Raw genomic sequence first — 16,819 nt, 5'->3', positions numbered from 1 at the left:
CTGGATGTGTGACAATGTCACACGGATTTTCTGAAAGTCAACCTAATAAAATTTTCTGAAAGTCAACCTAATAAAATTTAAGCATGGAAATCTATTGCTGGACATGAAAAATGGTATTTTAAGGCCTGCTTAAGTGGCATGATTCAAATTTTCTGCAACAGGACACTTGTTAAAACAAGTTGTCTCCTTGCTGAACTGCCCATCCTAATTTCCACTCCAGCTGATAAAACACAGCAATTATCTGCAAGCAGAATTGGGCCAATATTAATGAGATTTAAGAGAAAATACCTCTTTTTCAGGCAGGACTTACCTGTTCACTGGCCTGACTTACTTGGGTAACTCTCCCTTTCAAATGCCAGCCACACAGAAGTATTATCTCCTGGGTACACAAAATTAACCAAGGATCTCTGTGCAGACACAGACTCAGATCGCTCACTTGGCTCCCTGAAACTTCAGAACAGGCAAACACAAAGGGGCTCCCGAGCCCCTTCCATCCAAGCAGTGTGACACCCTGGGGGTTATCTTTTATCTCAGATTTGTTTATCCCTCTATAAAGCTATAAAACTGGGCTGTGTTGTGTTCTTAGCCAGTCAGATATATTTGCTGATCTAGCTGGGCTAATTAAAACTTTCTGTTTCCTGAGAGATACTGTTGTTTTGAGTAATCCAGGACTACTTGATAATCCCTCTGGGACCATCTCAGGTGATTGCCTGCATTCTGTGTGTGAGCATAAAAGTTCATTTTCAACATTTACGTATCATTTATTCAATAACAATTTTCAGTTGTTTTAAATAATATAGCCCAGTAGCATGAAATAACATTTCCTTCTTCATTGTTACCTCTTCCACTCACTGTCCTATCTCTCTTGATACCATAATTTCCTTTAAACACTTCAAGCCAATGACAATAAAAGTGAACCTTATATAAACACACGCTAGCTATAACCTTGAGAAAAAAAAATCCCATAAAGCTTCCCAAGGAGGCTGTTTTACAGTTTTAAAGCTCTTTATATAAAGACACATGTTTTTGCTATAAACTAGAACCTGAATATCTAAAAATCTCCTGCTCTGACAGAAGTACAGCAAAACAAAGCACATATGGCCCCAATCTGATGGATACAACCAGGTGCTGAAGCATGTCCTGAGAGGGGAAACAGAGCTGGGGAAGGGTCTGGAGCATAAACCTGATGAGGAGCAGCTGAGGGAGCTGGGGGTGTTTAGCCTGGAGAAAAGAAAGATGCGAGGGATCTCATTGCTCCCTACAAATCCCTGAAAGGAGGGTGTAGCCAGAGGGTGGTAGCATCTTCTCCCACAAGCAAGCCACAGGACATGAGGAAACAGCCTCAGGCTGCACCAGGGGAGGTTTAGATTGGATATTAGGAACAATTTCTTCATGGAAGGGGTGTCAAGCACCAGAACAGGCTGCCCAGGGCAGTGGTAAAATCACCATCCCTAGAGATATTTAGAAGACATGTAGATGTGGTATTTGGGGATGTGGTTTAGTGGTGGGCTTGGCAGCTTACCCCACAGTAATGGTTTGGCTCAATGACATTACAACTCTTTTCCAACTTAAACGATGATTTTACAATCTCACTCTTACACTCAAGTTCCATTAAAAAGTAGATGATGCTACATCTTTTACTCCCTAAGAGTAATTTGATTTTTTTTTTTACTGTAGGCTATTGAGATGTGATTATACTCTTAAGGCTTTTCCATGCAGCTGCTCAGAGAATATTGAGATTGCCAAGTTCAACTGCTGCACTGACACCAATAACCTGGCTCAAAATACTTCATCTGCCCCAGCTGTGAGACATAAGTAAGATTGGTAACAGCTAAAAGATATCACAGAAAGACCCTGATATCCTTTCTTTGTAGAGCTAATAGCACTTGGGCTATGGTTCAGCAATCCAGAAGTGTCAAAATGCTTTTTCAATAGCACTCAAGAGGAGAAATTTTCCCTTGCAAGGCAACTTCTTGTAACTTTCTGTGCCACTTTCTTCTTTTTGCACTAATGGGTAAATGTGAATGTACAGTTTTACTCTCTCCTGATTTGGATATTGAAGAACTTATCACCTTTCTCATTGCTTAAGGATTACATCTGTTTGTAGCAGACCAGGTTGCACAGTGAAATTGTGGATGTACCATCCCTGGAAGTGTTCAAGGCCAGGGACTGGACCCTCAGCAACCTGGTAGAAGATGTCCCTGCTCATGCCAGGGGTTTGCACCCAGATGATCTTAAAGGTTCCTTCCAGCTCAAATAATTTTATCACTTTGTGATTCTAAGAAAAAATTAAGAGCTTGCTAGCAGGGCTGTATTGTTGGAAGAGACGTTGCCCTTGCTGGCCCCTATTTTAAGAAACTTTAGGAGTGGCACAAAAATGGCACCAGTCCTCTACTGCTGAAGAGGTCAAACAAACCCTTCTGCAGCTCCTTGATGCAGAGCCACGTCTCTCCCACATCCCAGACCTCTGGAAAAGGAAGGAAAAGAAAGAAAGAAAGGAAAAGAAACTGCCCTTCCACAGAACTGACTCTTGTAGGACACCCTTAGGGGCAGACCTGGATTTCAACCACAGCTAAACACTCCAACCTATCAATTCCTACAGGTGTAAAACCTTCTCATATTAGTATCTGTTGCTAGGAAAAATACAATTCAATCCACATTGCTGGCAGTGATTTTTGCTAGAAGGTGCTATCTTACACACTTTCCTCAGGATCAAAAATTAAATCCTATGGGCTCTTGGGATTGCTTGTCTGGGAGGCTGCCAGACAAGCGCTTCCCTACAATGATACACTGTTGTGGCAGCGCGTGGGCTCAGCCACTGCTTAAAAAATTTGCTGGATAAACTTCCATGATTCATCCAAACAGCATTCAAGTGGCTAACTACCAAATATTGGCAGGGAACTGCTGAATGCTGCTGGAACAATGAGAAAAGCCACTCAAATCATGAATTTGGTTTGACAGATCAATGGAGGCTTGACTGACAGCCTCTGGCACCCCAAATCACAGCTCTGAACAAGCTGAGCAGCAGCAAGGGGGGTGCCATGAGCAGTCAGCAGCCTCTCAGTGCTGTTTCCCTAATACAGGAGGGTTTAGGGCCAGAGGTGGCTCAGATGAGAGCATCTGACTGATTTTAAAAAGGAAAGAGCAAGTCACAGAATCACAGAATAATGAGGTTGGAAGAGACCTCTAAGATCATTGAGTCCAACCTGTGCCCTAACACCTCAACTAGGCTATAGCACCAAGTGCCATGTCCAGACTTTTTTTAAACACATCCAGAGATGGTGATTCTGCCATCCCCCTGGGAAGAGCATTCCAGTACTTTATTATTCTTTTGGTGAAAAATTTTTTCCTAATATCCAACCTATACCTTCCCTGACATAGCTTGAGACTGTGTCCTCTATTCTCTCTGTTTAATAAAATTAGAAGGAGGGCAGGACACCTATGTGTTTAATAGAGATAACTGAGATATCACTGATATCTATATTTATGCGTCTAGCAGACACCTTCTGGTGACACAAGTCCCAGCACATGGCAGGGAGGTTGATACAGGATGATCTTTAAGGTCCTTTCCAACCCAAAGCATTCTGTGATTGTGGGATATCAAGAGGAACCCACCCACACTCTCCTTCATCATCTCTCCCATGAGCAATAATAACTTGGGGTCCAAGTGACAGCAATCACTTCTGTCTCCTTCTCAGAGCTGAAAATCATGAACCTGGGTATTTTAAGAGGAAAACAAGAAGTTAGCATTTTGAGCCATTAAACTAGAAACTCCTGGAAAGAGTAATCTAGAAATGAATCCCATTTTCCAGAGGAGGTTTCCTGTACAATCACTACAACAAATTCTTCTGCTCATATGCAAAACCAATGTGAATTGCCAGGCCTGTTTTCACCATAATTTAAAACCAGTCACTGAAAAATATCATCTCTCTCACAACATCTCCCCATAAAACTGGAGTAAATAGGAGCCAAAATAATTATGTATATAGATAAAAGTATTTCCCTAAAGGAAGAACAACAAAGCATGCTTTGCTCAGCCATTCTGGGGACCAATGGATAACTAAGAGATTCTTCTGAGTTTTTCACAGCCTGAGAAACAGTGAATTATTCAATGTTCACTGACACCCTGCCTTCAATGTCTCATTCTGCCCTTCCCTTGCTGCACAGATCATCAGAGCATTTCAGTGATCAGTGGAATATACTGGATTTCTCCAACTGCCTGGATGTACATGCCAGCTCCACTCAGCTGGACAAATAAACTCCTGTAATTGCTGTATTTATGGGGCCAGACTGATGCTGCAATCTGCTCTGTGCCACACTGAGCCATTTCACTGGTGCACATGGACAGGGCCAAACCCATTACTCCAGATTACAGCAGCAGCATGAAATGTGTCAGAGACCCTCTGAGCCCCAGGCTGGGTGCTGTGCTTCAACCTAGCAGGCAGCTAAAACTCCCCCAGCCACCTGCTCACTCCCTCTCCCCCACTGGAATGGGGAAAGAATCAGAAAAAAAGGCAAAACTCATGGGCTGATATAAGCACAGCTTCACAGGACAGAAAAGGAAGTGGGAAAAAAATAATAATAATGATAAAAGAATACAACAAGCGAGTGATGCACAATGCTATTGCTCACTGCCTGCTGACCAGCCACCCTCCAGCCCTCCCAGTTTTATTGTTTAACATGATGCCATATGGTATGCAAGTCCCTTTGGCCAGTTTGGGTCACTGTCCCAGCTGTGTCCCCTGACGGCTCCTGTGCCCCCCAGCCTCCTCGCTGGCAGGGAATGAGGAGCTGAAAAGTCCTTGACTTCCAGAGAGCACTGCCCAGCAACAGCAACATCATTCTCATTCTAAATCCAACACACAGCACTGTACCAGTTACTGGGAAGAAAACTAACTCTATCCCTGCCTAAACAAGGACTTTGGGAAGCTGCCTGCTGCCCTCACAGTGAAAGTACGGGAAGGAAGAAAGCATATGACTGTACTGGTGTTGTTTAAATAATCACACTCGTTCCTTCAAAAAACCCCATCTCTCCTGAACTTTTCAAGCTATTTCACCCAACCACACTGACACCTTCCCCAAAATGCTTTCTCCCTTTTATTTTCTGCTCACTAAAGGCCTGGTTTGTGCTGAGTATCAAGATAGTGATAGTGGTGTATGCACCAAAAGTTTCTTTCTGTTCTCTTTCATGATAAGATTTGGGGTTTTTTGGTGTTTGGGGTTTTTTGGGGGTTTTTTTGAGGGGGTTGTTGTTGGTTTTCTTGGGGTTTTTTGGGATTCTTTTTGTGAAAGACACAATCCTAGTCAGTTTTACCTCTGCATCTATGGCTGTGCTGCAGGAGCCTTAGAGCTGCTTGTGGACAGAAGTAGAGCAACACGCAGCAGAACAGGCTGAGATTTTGTTTGGAGGCTCTGAGCTGACAGAAGATAATGGGGGGTTTACAACAAAGGTCCTTCCTGAATGATAAATGGTTCCTGGTGCATTCGAAGGATCTGACAGACCTACCTATTTGTTCTGCTCTGCATAGAGAGGGGATGAAATGACCTAGATCAACACAAAAGGCGCTACAAAAATCAGATTTTCAATGCATATTCAGCAACTCTAGGCAGCAAACACACAATAGGTATTCAAACAACAACCCTGGTAAAAAACCTTGCTCCCTTGTCATAGGATGCTTTGTTGTCTATTTTTAGCTTTTCAAGTGTCAAGAAGCAACAGAAAAAAATACTGCTGAACAGCACTGGACACCAAGATAAAACAAGTGAGGGAAAAAGAAATCTGAAGCAAGCTCCACAAGATGAGGTTAAGTTATTCAAAGCTCTCTTTCCTGCAAGACAGGTGATGTATTTCAGCTTAAATATCCCACTCGATCTGTCCTCAGTGAACAAGCAGGTGACAAGCTGCCAATCCAGCTGAAAAGCTCCCCATCCATCAGGGCTTCCCCCGCCCCTGCCCCGCACCAAGCAGTGCTTCATCAGCACCTACAGAATCTGAATCTGGCTATTTTTAACAAGAACACCATCCTGCAATCCTGCCCACCCAGAAGGATTTGCAAACCTCTCCAAATACTCCTCCCAGGTCCTGATAACTTTGCCAGCATGAATAGGAAACTTGGGGCTTTCAGAACAAGCTGCAGCTCGCTGACAAGGCTGGCAAGATTTCCTTTCCTATCTCCAGTTTGCATGAGTAGGCAGCTGGGATTGTGATGAATTACTATCTCTGATTCCAGTGCTAAGTTTAAAACATTTATTTGGCATAGTCTGTTAGAAAAAAACCCACTGCCAATATCAGCTATCGGTATTAGCAAACTTCTTCAGGAGAAATACCAAAGGAATTTCACAGCCTCTCTCTGCTTATAACAGGAGCGTGTTTGTGGACCAGACATATTTATTGACTGAACTGTAATTGAATTTTACTGAATGTTTATCTCAAAACACTGTTTCAAAAGAGAAACTAAATCATCTTGGTTTGAAAATAACTCAGTTCTTAGTTACACCTTTTCACGAGGCCAAATCCTTCTCCCGAGCTCAGTGGACACTGAATGCCTGGGAAATTGCATTTTCCCTCAACTATTTGTTGTGCCTCTCTGTTTCATTTTGGAGCTCAGAGTGCCAGGCTTTCAGCAGCTGGCTCTGAAAAGCATGTCTCTACAATCCTGCAGGTCTAATCTATCTGCACAAATATTGCAAATATTAAGCTTATGACCAGAGCCTGTTCCAAAGCTGGTTTATTTTCTAACCAGTGGAAAAAGATCAATCAAGGTTTGGATTTCAGTCAGGAGCACTCATCACACTGATGTGCATGGATTAGGAATCTTTAAATCTGCACTGATGTTGTTGAAGAAGATTCACTATTTGATGATAATTGAACACTTTTACTTGTAAATTTTACTTGTAAATAAACCAAAAAGGTTTCTCCTGTCTGTAGCTTTCCTGCCTGCCACAGTGCTTTTCACTCCACAAGGGAAGGCACATTTATTTTGGTGTTATTATTTTGATGCAATAAGCAACTCAGTAGTCCTTTTGCCACACTTCTTAAATTTTAGATTCTACTTGTGACTTTGTCTGAAAGCTTGTAATCCTACACACAATTTCCAACTGCTAAATTCACAGTTGCCACTTATAAATTTGATGTGAACATTTATTAATTTTGTAGGTAATACTTATGGAAATTATTAGCCTGTGCCACATACACAGGCTCTTGTCAGTGCCAATTTTGATGCTGCTACTTTGTATTCCCCACCTTTAGGATGAGTTTCAGAGATGAAAAAGCAAGGAAGCAACCCACCTAGAACAGACACAAAGCAGGTTACAATCTCCCCTTCCTTTTCACCTGCTGAGGCCATGCATGTATTTTGTTGTTGTTATCATCATAAATAGTAGTAGTGGCATTATGTTTTTATGGCTCTCATCACACCCTAAGTCATTTACCACAGCTTTTTCTGTCAAATCTCCCTCAATAGGACAACAGAAGTCCCCACAAATAAAAAAAAAAAACAAAACAAAACCAAAACAAACAAACAAACAAACCAACCAAAAAAACCAAAAAAAAAACCCCAAACCCAAAACAAAACAAGGGAAGCAACTATTACAATGTATAAAAATGTTCTATATCTACTTTATTCTCCAAATCCCCAGGTTCTGTAAATACCACAAATCAGTGTCAACAAACAGCACATCAGCTCCTATGGGCTTTTGATGACCTATCTGCAATAGCTCACTAGTGCTCTGGCTTGGGCATTTGCTTTTTATGGACTTGGAAATGTTTTGCAACACATCAGCCCATCATGTATAGAAGGTGTTCAGCAGAAATTTCATTGCACCATGCTGCAAGAGTCCTAAAATTGCAACCTCTCTTTTTAAAAAACATTTTAAAATCTCCAAACAAATGTCTTTAATCTTCTAAAGATCTAGAAAGACTGTGGCGAGAAAACTTCCTTTTTATAGTTCAGTATTTCTCAGAGATGAGCTCAAAGTGTTAGCTGAGATAATTATCAGAGAGATTATGCAGATCTTATTATCAAAAGGTTTTGTTTGCTCTCTTGTTACATAATTGCTTAGTGTTTGCATGGTGCTCAGGAAATAGAAAGCACCAGATAAATACCACGAGTTATTGATTTAACAGAAAAATAATTCTCCAAATAGTATTAACATTTTAAGTTGTCTCTACTATATTTTGAAGATTTCTGGTTATCTGTAGAGCCCCTCAGTGATGTAACCTTGGCAGTGATGTAACCATGAAATGAGAGTTGTGCCTTACCACTCCTTGATTTTGGACTATTTCAGCAGAGCTGTGAAATAGCAGGAAGCAGAAAAAAAGGTGCAATACATTGTCTCATCATTTCCTACACTTCCAGCTTTGCTGGTGACAAAGGCCACCACACTCAGAAGACAAACTCTGGATTTATATCTCAAAGCAGTGCCATAAAGTAAACAATCAATTTATGGAATCACTAAATGTTTCAAGAATTGGATAAAACCACATCAAACAATTCCAGGCTTGTGTAAGTTTATAAGCAAAACACAGACTACCTGAATTCAAATACACTTTGTAACTTTGAACCAAATTCTAGCAAAGACCTTACAAACATGATAAAAGCCATCTTTAAAGTGCAAAGATGAGTCTCCAAGTATAAACTTGCCACTGGGCACACTTATGTACCCAGACCACTTAGCCCTGCCAGCAATTTAAAAGGTACAGCAACTACATAATTTCAATACCTATTTTCAAGAATTCCAAGTTCATTTCATGATTATTTACAGGCAACACAGGTTTTTTTAGGATGTCCAGAAAGCTTAAAGAAAGTGCACTATACAAGAATCACACAGAATCACACACAGAATAATGAGGTTGGAAGAGACTTCTAAGATCATTGAGCCCAATCTATGCCCTAACACCCTAACTAGGCTATAGCACCAAGTGCCATGTCCAGACATTTTTAAACACATCCAGAGATGGTGATTCTACCACCTCCCTGGGAAGAGCATTCCAGTACTTTATTATTCTTTTGGTGAAAAATTTTTTCCTAATATCCAACCTATACCTTCCCTGGCATAGCTTGATACTGTGTCCTCTACAAGCACGGTATTGGCCACAGAACACAAGAAAATCAGATTTTACTTACAGCCAACCATCATCATAGCCACCGAAAAAATCTTCTCCCCATCGGTGGTGGGTGCTATGTTCCCAAATCCTATGGTTGTAAGGCTTGTCATGGTAAAGTAGAGGGAGGATATGTACAAGGAGTCTTTGCTGGGCCCTCCTTCCCACTGGCCCGAGCCCGTGGTGTTGTAGCGATATGGGGTCCCGATGCTCAGGGCCAGCTGGTAGAGCCAGCTGTCTGTTTTGATGGTGTTGGTCAGTTCATCAATCACTTCGTAGTCCCCAATGCTGTACCAGATGCAGGCCAGCCAGTGGGCCACCAGCCCAAACACACACACCAGGAGCACCAGCACAGCAGCACCATATTCCAGGTAATGGTCCAGCTTCCTGGCCACCCGGCCCAGCCGCAGAAGGCGCACCACTTTTAAGGAGCTGAAGAGGCTACTGATTCCCTGGAAAGGAATAAAAAGCATTATTTGATCTGAAATATCCTGCTGGTTTAGCACAGAAGGCTATACAGCAATTCCTGCATCTGCTTAAAATCTTTCTATGTAATTTTTCAGGCCTCAGATAACAGAATACAAGATCAAACCCTCCTGTCCCTCCAGTGCTTTTGTCCTCGTCAGGCTAAATTGAGTTTGGCACTCACTAGGTGGATAAATTACTTTGTTCAAACTCGGTCTTTCAAAGCAACAGAAGGGTTCTGTAGAATCCAAAGTGGAAACAGCAAGTTTATTACAAAAGGAGTGGTTCAATGCTTCACCAGTTTGAAGTAAATTGGAGACTCTTTTGACCCCAAGAAGATAAAAGGAAGTGGAAGAGGAGTCACAGATGGGACTACAGCAACCCTGTGGAGTCTTCCCAGAGAACAGCCTTCTATTAAACCCAAGCAGAGGATTGTTATTCTGGCCAAAATGGAGGCACACCTACTTTAAGAACCCTCAACATTAAGAGATGCTCAAGAGAAACATCAGAATGTAATCTCAGTGGGAAACTCAGAGAAATCTTCCTATTGCTACTCTCATCCCCCAAACAGGAGCTGAGTAATTTCCTCCAGTACAAGACTCTCCACCTCTTATTATCCTTCAAACATAACTCTAGATATTTTTTTATTTACAAGAAGCCTCACTGATTGACCATGGAATTAAACAACTGGGGGCACATCACCTTCCTTGAGCAAGGGAAACACAGACCACAAGGCCTTATAGGGTTAATTTCCTTTCCAATCAACAGATATTTTCCTAAAGCAAGTGTTGGTGCAGTGTTGTTGTTTTTTCCTGTCATGCAAGATAGATGACATACAAATAAATGGAAATACAAATATTTAGGGAATAAGACCACAAGGACCATCAGAAAGTTAATAGAAACATCTGAGAAGGGATGAGAAATGCGTATGTCCTTCTCAATGCACAAATGGTTTGGGAGTTTGGAGATGCAGAAAGAGAACAAAAATATGCTCTTGATCTACTGCAATCCCATGATATAACTAACTTGTGCATTAAATTAACTAGTGGCTCAAAATAGAAGGTTTGTAAAGGAAGGTTTCTAATATAAAACATTCAGAAGCTGAAGACATTTAATTTAAAGTAGAAATTAAGACATAGAAAGCAATGAGGCAAACATTCCTCGTTACTGTGCCAAGATTAAATTGCCCTTTTCTATGCATCATTATCAAATCAGTCTAGTCAAAACACTGGCTAATTATATTATCAAACAGTAAAAGACTGGAGTTTCTGGAGTTTTCCATACCAGAAAAACATTTGTCTCTTTTGCACCTCTGTTTCTCTTTCTTTTGCACCTTCCCTCCCTTTTCCCAGCATTTGAAGGGTAACATACATCTGATATTTCTAGATGTAATCTGTTTGGCACAGTTCTTGTATGCTTTTTAAATCCTGTTGGAATGTGTTTCAGATCCCCAAATCCTTAATAAATTGAAGCTCTATATTTGCATTCAAGCTCTCATGATGACTAATACCACAGAGGGAAGTGGAATTTTCCCAATTCTGATTTCTGCATTTTGCATTTACACAAGACAGAGATCAGAGTATCATCCTTATTTCCATCTAAATGTATATCTACTTATTTGCTTTAGGATTTATGACCGGGAGACACTCTGAGCAACCAACTTTTCCAATAAACTGGGAAGTCCCTTCCAATATTCCTGACACAATGGACTGTGGCCAATGGACTACTGAACGAGGGTCCAACACCATAATAAAAATATATACATTAAAAAAAAAAGAGAGAACTTTAAACTAATTTCATAGTTATTCTGAAAATTGTCAGTATATTTTACTGAGTTAACCTTGACTTTGAAAGGTTACAACTGACAAAAGAGGGAGAAGACAGCACAGTGTTTTTCTCTTAGGACCCAATCCTGTTGCATTGGTCAAACAGAGATGCATTAATTCTGTTTTTTATTAAATTGTGACCATTCATTTCCAGGATTAAGGCTAGGGAAGGAGCTAAAAACCTGGGATTCAAACTTGGGGGGCCCATTTTTACACCCAGTAGTTTAAGTTTGTCCCAGTGGCACAGCTTACACTGCACTTTTTACTGCCCAAACAACCCTTGAACATAAGAGTTTACAGAGTGACCTCACCTCCATCCCCCACCCACACTTCATCTTCTCTAAGTTACATGGACAATTTAGCAGTTATACAAATAATACAAAAATACAGCATTTATTTCAAAGTCTGGGAGAAAGTTTGTGCTGTCTTTTTCTTTTTCCCTAAGCACAGGTAACAATCACATCTCTTATGTATAAAACAAAGAGAAATACTTCATTTTAGCTGACATTGAAATGTATTATTTCCAAGTAGCAATTCATTTAATTTAACAAATTAATTGTTAAAACTTTCACTGTAAATCTTAAAACCTCTTCAGTTTGACCCCTTAATTAAGGCCAAAAAAACAAGACATATTGAACATTGACATTTTATGTCTAATCTTCCAAAATAGGAAGACAATATTGGCAGCTTCAAAAGCTTCTTCCATAAAGCACTTTGTAGGAAACAGCAACTAAACAAATGCTAAATGAATATGTGATATATCAGGTATAGAGTATATATGTGTGTGTGTATATACATATATATATATATATATATATAAATCACATATGCACTAACTACCGTTGGGTCAAGCTGGTACCTTCATACTTACAAAATCACCAACAATTAATACACAATTGTTAATATGCAAATCTCTGCCTCAGACTCAGCAACATCTTTGACAGAAGTTATGTGATAGACTTAACTGCCTTGAATTACGTTTGGGCAATTAAGAAATTCAGTTTTCTAAACTCAATTGATTGCAGGATGCCTTTAATTTCATTTTTCTTTTAACTGTATTTATGCTTCATAATGAATACTTTGGAAACCCTCCTGCTCCAGGATGAGCATCTCCTCTGACAGAAGTAACTTCAGCATTCAAGGAACAGAGAGGTGATTAGAAATTGTGAATGGGGCATGTAATCCAGTTTGGATTTATTTATCCTGTGAATAAAGCACATGTTGGATCCTGGAGATCCAGCCTTCTGAGAGGAGCATTTGTGACTCCATTGCCATTTCAACTGGGCCAACTGTCTGTAACAGCTGCTGGGCTGTGTTCTCTAATTGAGAATATCTCCTTATGTTATCAACCATCCAATCCAGCCCCTTGGGGTTTTGGATAATGTATTTTATCACCTCCTAATCAGATGAGGACACTCAGCCTGCTCATCATCAATCATCTCAGCTGCAAAAATCTTTCCACTGAAAAACCACCTACTCCAAAACTGCGCTTTGGGTGTCAAGTTTGGAACCAAATTCCCATCTGACACACATCATCCACTTAACTATTCCAAATGTGAATCACAGGAGTCCTTCCCAGGGACTTCTAAAGCCACTGGATCAGGAGAGGACAAGAGCAGTGACTCTGAACCAGCCATTTTTGTGCCACCATTTCAATTCAGGAGACAGCTGAAGCTCTACAAAAGATGTAGACTCTGTCAAATTTATCCACAAAGATATTTTTGAGGGATGGATGTTTAACTTTGGAATTAACTCAGACATTCATGATTAAACAAAGCCCAGGTTGCTTGACACAAGCACCTTGCAAAGTCTGTGTTCTCAAATCCTCTTGATACACTAAGAAGGGAAATTAATAGTGGAGCCACAACTGATAACAGCACTCAGTCTGACATGCAGAGGGACCAATCCTTCCTTTCAAACTACCTGACTCTTGCCATTTCAGACCCTAGATGTAACCACACTGTCAAACTGTTGTTCTCCAGAATGAAAGAAGTGTCTAAGCTGTGTGTCTGCATCCAGCTGAACTTTTCCAGACACAGCAGTGAGACAGATGTTTCCCAAAATTGCCATGAATGGCGTGGGAACAGATCTTTGCACCTCCAGCAAGAACAGGGAGCAAAGTTCTCTTGCACTTAATGAATCCCTGACAAGCCAGGCAGCAGGAAGGATGAAGCTGATAAAGTTGTGTTATACAGGGGTCAAGAGCCAAACATGCAAGAGGATGAAGGGAACACTGTCACCAAAGGAAAAGGAAGGTTAACAGGGGCAGGAAATCATCTGAGTCCAAAATGACTCTACCTAAAACCTCCTAAACCAGGGAAAAGAGTGGAGTCTGTTCTACACTGAAGCAGCAGCAGAATAGCAGAGTTGCATGTTTGTAAAATCTGAAAAAGAATAGCTGGTTACTTGCTAATCTAATTAATCTTTTCTGAAGTTGGAAATTATTGCATAAATTATTTTTTAAAGTAAAATAAAAAACAAAAACAGCCATTAGTTTCAACCATCTAAATTTACAAAATTCTGCTTAAACCTCAAAATTAAATCCCAGTATACTGGAATGGTAAATCATGCATATCTTTTTCTTTCTGCTAGGGAACAATGTGTTTTTAACTCTAGGCACTTTTTCAATTAGATTTCACTCCATGATTATTTATTTATTTGTTGTTAGCTGTGGGTACACACGCAATGACAACAACAAAAAGAAACTAAGTATGCATTTTAAATGTGTTCTAAAACTGAAATACTCTGAGCTTTGAAAATGGGGATCAGTACTGCATCATTTAATAGAAAGCACTGTCTCAGAAAAGGTCAGAGGAAAAAAACAACTTTTCACTCAATTTTAATGTTCAGCACACTATGGCTTTGAAGAATTTATGGGGTGGCCAAGAACCAGAGCTATGAAATGTTGGTAGGATGTGTTGCAAAAGCAGTGAAAGGGTGATTGCACCATATACAAATGTTAAACTGAATTTAAGCTAGTATCTTTATGCTGGACACAAGCAACTACAGCAAAACTTCCATCAAAGTGATCAAATCCTCAGGGGATTTTGCAGCCAGGGCTCACTTGTGTGCAAGAGCAAAATGGGTTTTGTGTGGCCACAGCATGGACTGAGCTCCAAGCACCCTCTGGATCCCACAGAACGCTGCAAGCTGGTGGCCAAGCACCCTGTCCCTGTGAGCAGCCCATCCTTCCTCCCAGAGAGGAGGAGTGGGGCATGTCAGGGGAGTGATTCACCCCATCCACCTCTGCCAGATGGGGAGGGGATGAATCACCTCCCTCCCCTGCCACTGAGCACACGGGAGCTGAGGGCTATTGCTGGCACTGCTGCTGTGAGGAGAAATCAAACCCACCCCCAGAAACCCAGAGAGATGGATCTGCACACAACCCAATCTGTGCTGTGCACCAGAGAAACAGAAAATACAGAGCACTGCCTCCCAAGGTGAGACTGATCCTGCTCCAGGGGAGCTTGGGGAATAAATGCTATTAATAACAGGAGGCTGAGAGGCTCTGCAGATGCAGCAGCATGCTCATTTCTTCATTTAACAGCCAATTACTCCACATAATGTGATGCTACACTACCTACGGTTCTGGCAGGGCTTTGCACAAGTCCCCATTGGCTTGAGGAAGGAATTGAATCAGTTCATAAAAAAGTGAACAATCACAAAGTAAACTGGACTGGGGTTCTTGCTCTCCAAAGGGCAAGAGCTGGTAAATGATAAATATTGAACTAGAGATAGGAAAAAGTGAAGACAGGTGGACTATGAGAGGTAGAAGAGTCAGGCACCTGGAATGCCCTTACATCAAAAGGTACAAAAGGTTGTAACTCAAAGAAATGGAAAAACTTGTAAAGCTGAGCATCAGTTATAAATGAGTAAATAATCACCCAGAGGAAGAAAACAAACAGAACTGACAATATATATGAAATAAAAACTGATGAACAGAAAACTACACTTTTGAGAGGAATTAAAGTAAGAAGTGCCAAATGCCAGGTTGAACTACTTTTCATTCCAAAGAACACTAAAACAAATACCCAAAGATCCTTCAAATTCAAAATTGAAAAACAAACAAACAAACAAACAAAAAAACCATGCAGACACAAAAAAAAAAAACAACAACAACAAAAGAAAACGACAAAAACAAAACAAAATCCCTAAAGTGATCAAGCTGCAATGAAGTAAAAATAGGCTTGGGCTAAAAATTAAATGAATCCAGAGCATTAGTTTCCAAAAATGATGTTGCTATTTCCCATAAAATCTAATGCATCAAGAAGGAAATAAACAAATACATTACCTGAACAAATGTTAAGGGAAAGAGTAATTAGAAACTTTGAGATAAATCAAAATGCAATCAGTGGAGCAGTACGTTAGCTGAGCTCAGGCTAGCTGGGATCTATCCAAGGTTTCCTGATAGCTTTCTCTGATAACACAAACCATTTTCTAAATATAAGAAATGTAGTATTTCAGTAACATAAGAAGTGAAATTATTATGAAACACAGGGAAAACAGGGACCACCACTGTGATATCAGGGTGACTGAAGAACTTGTGGACCGAGTGGAAAAATGGAAATACTAAAAGGGAAGTCTAGCAGGGGTTACAAGTGGTGACTCCTAGTGATTTTTCTGGCTTCTTAGTGACATAAACATAAATAGTATATGGTCACAGAACCTGCTAATGGCACCTTTGGAACACACTGTCAGGAACAGAGAATAACCTTGTGGGAATAAAGGAAAATATGATAAAGCTTGGCAATATAGAGTCCCAAGGCATCCATTACAGCACAAATTATCAAAAATGTCTACAACTACAAGGGTCTTTAACTGTAGATTACTGAGAAAAAGAAATATTTGAATATATGGGTTAATCCCACATACCCAGCCCACATAACTCAGAGCAATCAGTGAGCTGCACTCACAGAAGAGGCTAATCCAGCTCCAGGACAGATCTGCTGAATGTTTCCACCATCAACAGGAAAAGCCAAACCCCAGTTGCAAAGTGAAGATGAATTCTCCACCTGGAGTAACCTGTAAAGCTCTGCCCTAAAGAGATGTATTTGAATTTCACTTCCTGCAGAGAGAGGCAGCTGGAACAGCCACAAAAATGCTCATAAAATTTCATAAATGAGTTGTCTAGACAAGATCAGTTTGCCTCAACTAAGGAAAGGAAAATAGGGGTGTTTATGCAGGGGAGGGATGACACTTCTTTCTAAGTACATCAAGGAGACAAACATGAGGGAGGGAAAAGAAATATTTAACCAAGGAGGTTAGCACAGGGAGGAATGTACAGACTGCAAATTAAGAGAGATTTATTAAGACATCATGAGGAAAGGTGGATTTTTGACCAGTTTATAGGATGGGTGATACAATGAACCTGCTCACCAAAGCTGATGACTCAGAGACTCAAAAGGACCCCATGAGTTTTATATTT

The 16,819-nt window shown here is 40.5% G+C and overlaps 1 protein-coding gene across 1 annotated transcript in view; it reads right to left on the bottom strand.

Moving 5' to 3' along the window:
• The window catches only part of KCNH5 (potassium voltage-gated channel subfamily H member 5), a 150,238-nt gene that overhangs the window by 82,794 nt on the left and 50,625 nt on the right, over nt 1-16,819 (bottom strand). The window contains exon 7 of the mRNA XM_066551915.1: nt 9,126-9,555. Within this exon, the coding sequence (XP_066408012.1) occupies nt 9,126-9,555 (430 nt within the window). The remainder of the gene's footprint in view (nt 1-9,125; nt 9,556-16,819) is intronic.

Source organism: Molothrus aeneus, chromosome 6 (genome assembly GCF_037042795.1).
Source record: "Molothrus aeneus isolate 106 chromosome 6, BPBGC_Maene_1.0, whole genome shotgun sequence".
NCBI classification, from domain to species: domain Eukaryota; kingdom Metazoa; phylum Chordata; class Aves; order Passeriformes; family Icteridae; genus Molothrus; species Molothrus aeneus.
Note: the sequence above shows the minus strand (reverse complement) of the source record. Positions and strands in the feature narration are given on the sequence as shown.